The sequence below is a fragment of the Branchiostoma belcheri genome, unplaced genomic scaffold, assembly GCF_001625305.1.
Source record: "Branchiostoma belcheri isolate BF01 breed outbred unplaced genomic scaffold, Haploidv18h27 scaffold99, whole genome shotgun sequence".
NCBI classification, from domain to species: Eukaryota; Metazoa; Chordata; class Leptocardii; order Amphioxiformes; family Branchiostomatidae; genus Branchiostoma; species Branchiostoma belcheri.
This window is the reverse complement of record NW_017804675.1, coordinates 1,286,437-1,289,796: the sequence shown is the minus strand read 5'-3', so window position 1 is coordinate 1,289,796 and position 3,360 is coordinate 1,286,437. Positions and strand designations below refer to the sequence as shown.

Genomic DNA, 3,360 nt, shown 5'->3' with positions numbered 1-3,360 from the left:
ACTGTAAACTGGATGGCTAAACTCCCTCGGCGTGTTTATCTCTCTATTTGGCCAATTTCTACTATTTCCAGCCGCGCCTTCAAGTCTGGTAGAGGCTAAGTGTTATGATAGATCATGAGTTTCTACAGACTCCTTGGATAGAATTCTTGCTCTGGGATAGCTGTGGTGATATGTAATTTTTTCGGGATTGCGGTTTATGGTCGTTTTCTCAATCATGCAGTATTATAAGTGTGTTACTCTAGGGAAGGTATTATACATGGTACTGGTGTGGTGTTATGTAGAATTTTGTAAGGATAACGGTTTCTTGCACTATTTTCTCAATCGTGTAGCCAGGCAGTGTTATAAGTGTGTTACTCTAGGGAAGGTATTATCACGTAGGATATGCTTATCACAGCTGCGAAGGTAAATGTGAATTTAATCACAAGTTGCGATGTTGTAATTGCGAAACTGGCAATTATGTTCGCCTTCTTAGCAACACTCTCTGAAAAGAAAATTACCTCAGTACCAATGAGGAAAATTGCTCTTAAATAATGATACACAGCAAGCTGTAATTATGCACCTCTAAATCTGCCTCTTCATAATACTTAGGAAACATTTGCAGCTAGAGACAAGCTATTTGAAAGAATGGTTAGAGTATAGAATGTTTATCATCACATGCTGAACGTAATGCTTATTCAGATCTAATAAGACGGAGCCTAATTACGTTAAATGCAATTATTACATACACCAGAGAAGATCCACGTACCTTAATCAAGTTTGATTGCAATGCATCTAGTCGACGAGATAAGATATTGTATTAAGGCTTCTCTATCACATATAACATGATCGTGAAAGGATATGAGAGTATCTTAAGCCTTTTGGTTCTGTCAGGAATGACATATCAAGGATTAAGGCATAGTCTTCGTTGTCTAGCAGAACAAAACGACTGAATTCCTAATTACAAATCGACATGCTACCAATGTTTGCAGGTCTTACGGTCTTCATCAGTGTCTCTGAATAACTCCCAGATACACTATGCTGTGTTTTAGAACTTAAAAGTCATTTTCAATAATGTTGTGCATTGTCACAGATAACAGTCTGTACAATAACAAACTTTGATGTAAATTTGTTTGTTTGAACCATTCTACATAATGTGTTTATTTGAACCATTTTCTATACCATGAGATGCTCAAATCGGCATGCATACCGCTTTCAATGGGTCATAAGGGAAGAGGTAAGGTCCAGGAAAAATAAATAACAAAGATACATCATTTTACGTTCTGATAAATCTATACTACATGTATGTTTGTTCCCCTCCCAGCCGGCAGAAGGTACGCGAAGGTCCTGTACACGTACATCCCGCGGGAGGAGAACGAACTGCCTCTGGAGGTAGATGACATCATCGAGGTGCTGGAGGGGGAAGATGGCGGCTGGTGCCTGGGTTACCTGAGGGGCAGGATAGGCCTGTTCCCCTCCAACTATGTCAAGTTCATAGCAGAAAGGAAAGGTGCTCCTAAACTCTTTTTATAGCCCTGAATGAAAGGTCACAAAAGCATAATTATCTCCGTCCAGAACTATGATCAGGAGATAAAAATCTAATCTTGTGTGACTATACATTTTATAACTTCGTTGTTTAGCTTACACCGCATCACGTTTTAGACGTAATTACGAATACAGCATTATTGCAATACAGTGGTCACCTGGCCACAGTGGTCAGATTTGGCCAGTCCCTTTAGTGACCACTATAGACAGGTTTGCCTGTACTTAAATACAAGATTCCATGTACATCACGATAATTTACATTGGCAAACACACATTTGATTTCCTCTTTCTGCAGTGCCTGCGCTCCGACAAGCAGTGGAGCTAGAAGAACGACAGATGAAGAGAAGTGTGTGACGTGCCGAGGTCTTGCCTGATACAAGCCAGACATTTACACAAGACGTGCTTACAACAAGGTACTACCAGTGGGCAGGATCCGGAAAGGAACGTTCGAAAAGGAACTTACGGACCTTAGAGCAAGCCATGGTCGAAGATCTTTCCGAAACAGGATGGACTTACAACACAAAAGATGGACTTACCCAAATTTCTGACTGTGCAACTCCAGTCTCTGTCAAGAAATGGGCACCCCACCGCTTCTGTGACATCAAGGTATGCAGATACAACACGTGACTCGACGAGCAGCCAATCATTAGATGCAGAGAGTCTGTGGCGCCACCCGTCTCTGTAATGTGTACAGACAAGCCAAAAGCCAGATGAGTACAGAATACATGTTCCTGTGACTGACATCACAGGCCTCTTCACTCCGACTTTGTACATAACGTTGCCACATCATATGCAACGGCTAACGGCCTGGGATTGCATTTTACTACACCGAATGTGTGCCGAGATGCTTTCAGCCCTTTTCTTGATCCAACCGGCAGACATTAGGACTGCGCTGAAGCAAGAAACCTTACGCTGTAATACTTGGACCGTGTGAGGATCTTACGCCTGCTGTTTTGTATGTTGACTTTTATTGACAATTGAAACGCCCGGTACTTAAGAGAGTTGATAGTTCTGTTGAAAGGTGATTTTACCCGTCAGAAGAGTCCATTAGTTGGAAGAGTATGACTGTGTTCGCTGTCTAAACGGCCAGTGATTCCAAAATGGCGACGTGGCAACGGGAGAGAGTGTTGCCCTTGAAAGATTGTACAGCTTCCAGCCTTCAGCGCTGGAAAGCCTAGAAAGACAGTTGAGATGGTGTTGACATTGTGTTTGAGCTAGAGTAATCTCCCAGCTTGTCCGGTGTCAGTAGACGTCGATAAAGCTTTCAGGCTATCCACAGACCTATTGAGTGGGGTTTAGGCGTGGTGTAAGTCGTAGCTCTTACTTCCGTCAGTGTCGACTGCCACAGGCAACAGAGCAGAGACGGTAGAAATCATTGTCATCGTGTACATGCGGTCGTTTGTATGTCTTTTACTCAATACACAAGAAAGGAAAACAAAAACGAAAAAAAAAAAACAATTGAAGTGTGATCACTGTTTGGCATAAGTAGTATGATTTTGATTTGATGGAATTAGAATTTTACATTCCTATTCCATATTTCGTTTGCCCATATCGAAAAAAAAAATATTCTAAAAGATATGTTATATTCCCTCCGAACACGCTTATACCAGGTCATGTCCTTGGCTGTATTCCGCACGGCATTCTTCGAACATAAAACCGTAATGCTTTGTTTTACTGTTTTCATTCCAGACATTGTAAAGTACAGCCGGCAAGTTTGCGAATCAATAAAAACGCGAACCTATACAGAAACTTCCTCGTTGTAACTTGATGAGAGATATATGGGTTTAGAGAAAATATTGTATCATAACTTTTACATATTCTATAAAATAAATTCTCTGG

General features: G+C 41.2%; 1 protein-coding gene across 1 annotated transcript in view; it reads left to right on the top strand.

Moving 5' to 3' along the window:
* The window catches only part of LOC109462092 (CD2-associated protein-like), a 2,607-nt gene extending 732 nt beyond the window's left edge, over positions 1-1,875 (top strand). Inside the window, exons 2-3 of the mRNA XM_019758589.1 lie at positions 1,301-1,486; positions 1,817-1,875. Coding sequence (XP_019614148.1) covers positions 1,301-1,486; positions 1,817-1,875 — 245 coding nt within the window. The remainder of the gene's footprint in view (positions 1-1,300; positions 1,487-1,816) is intronic.
* The last annotated feature ends 1,485 nt before the right edge of the window (positions 1,876-3,360 follow it).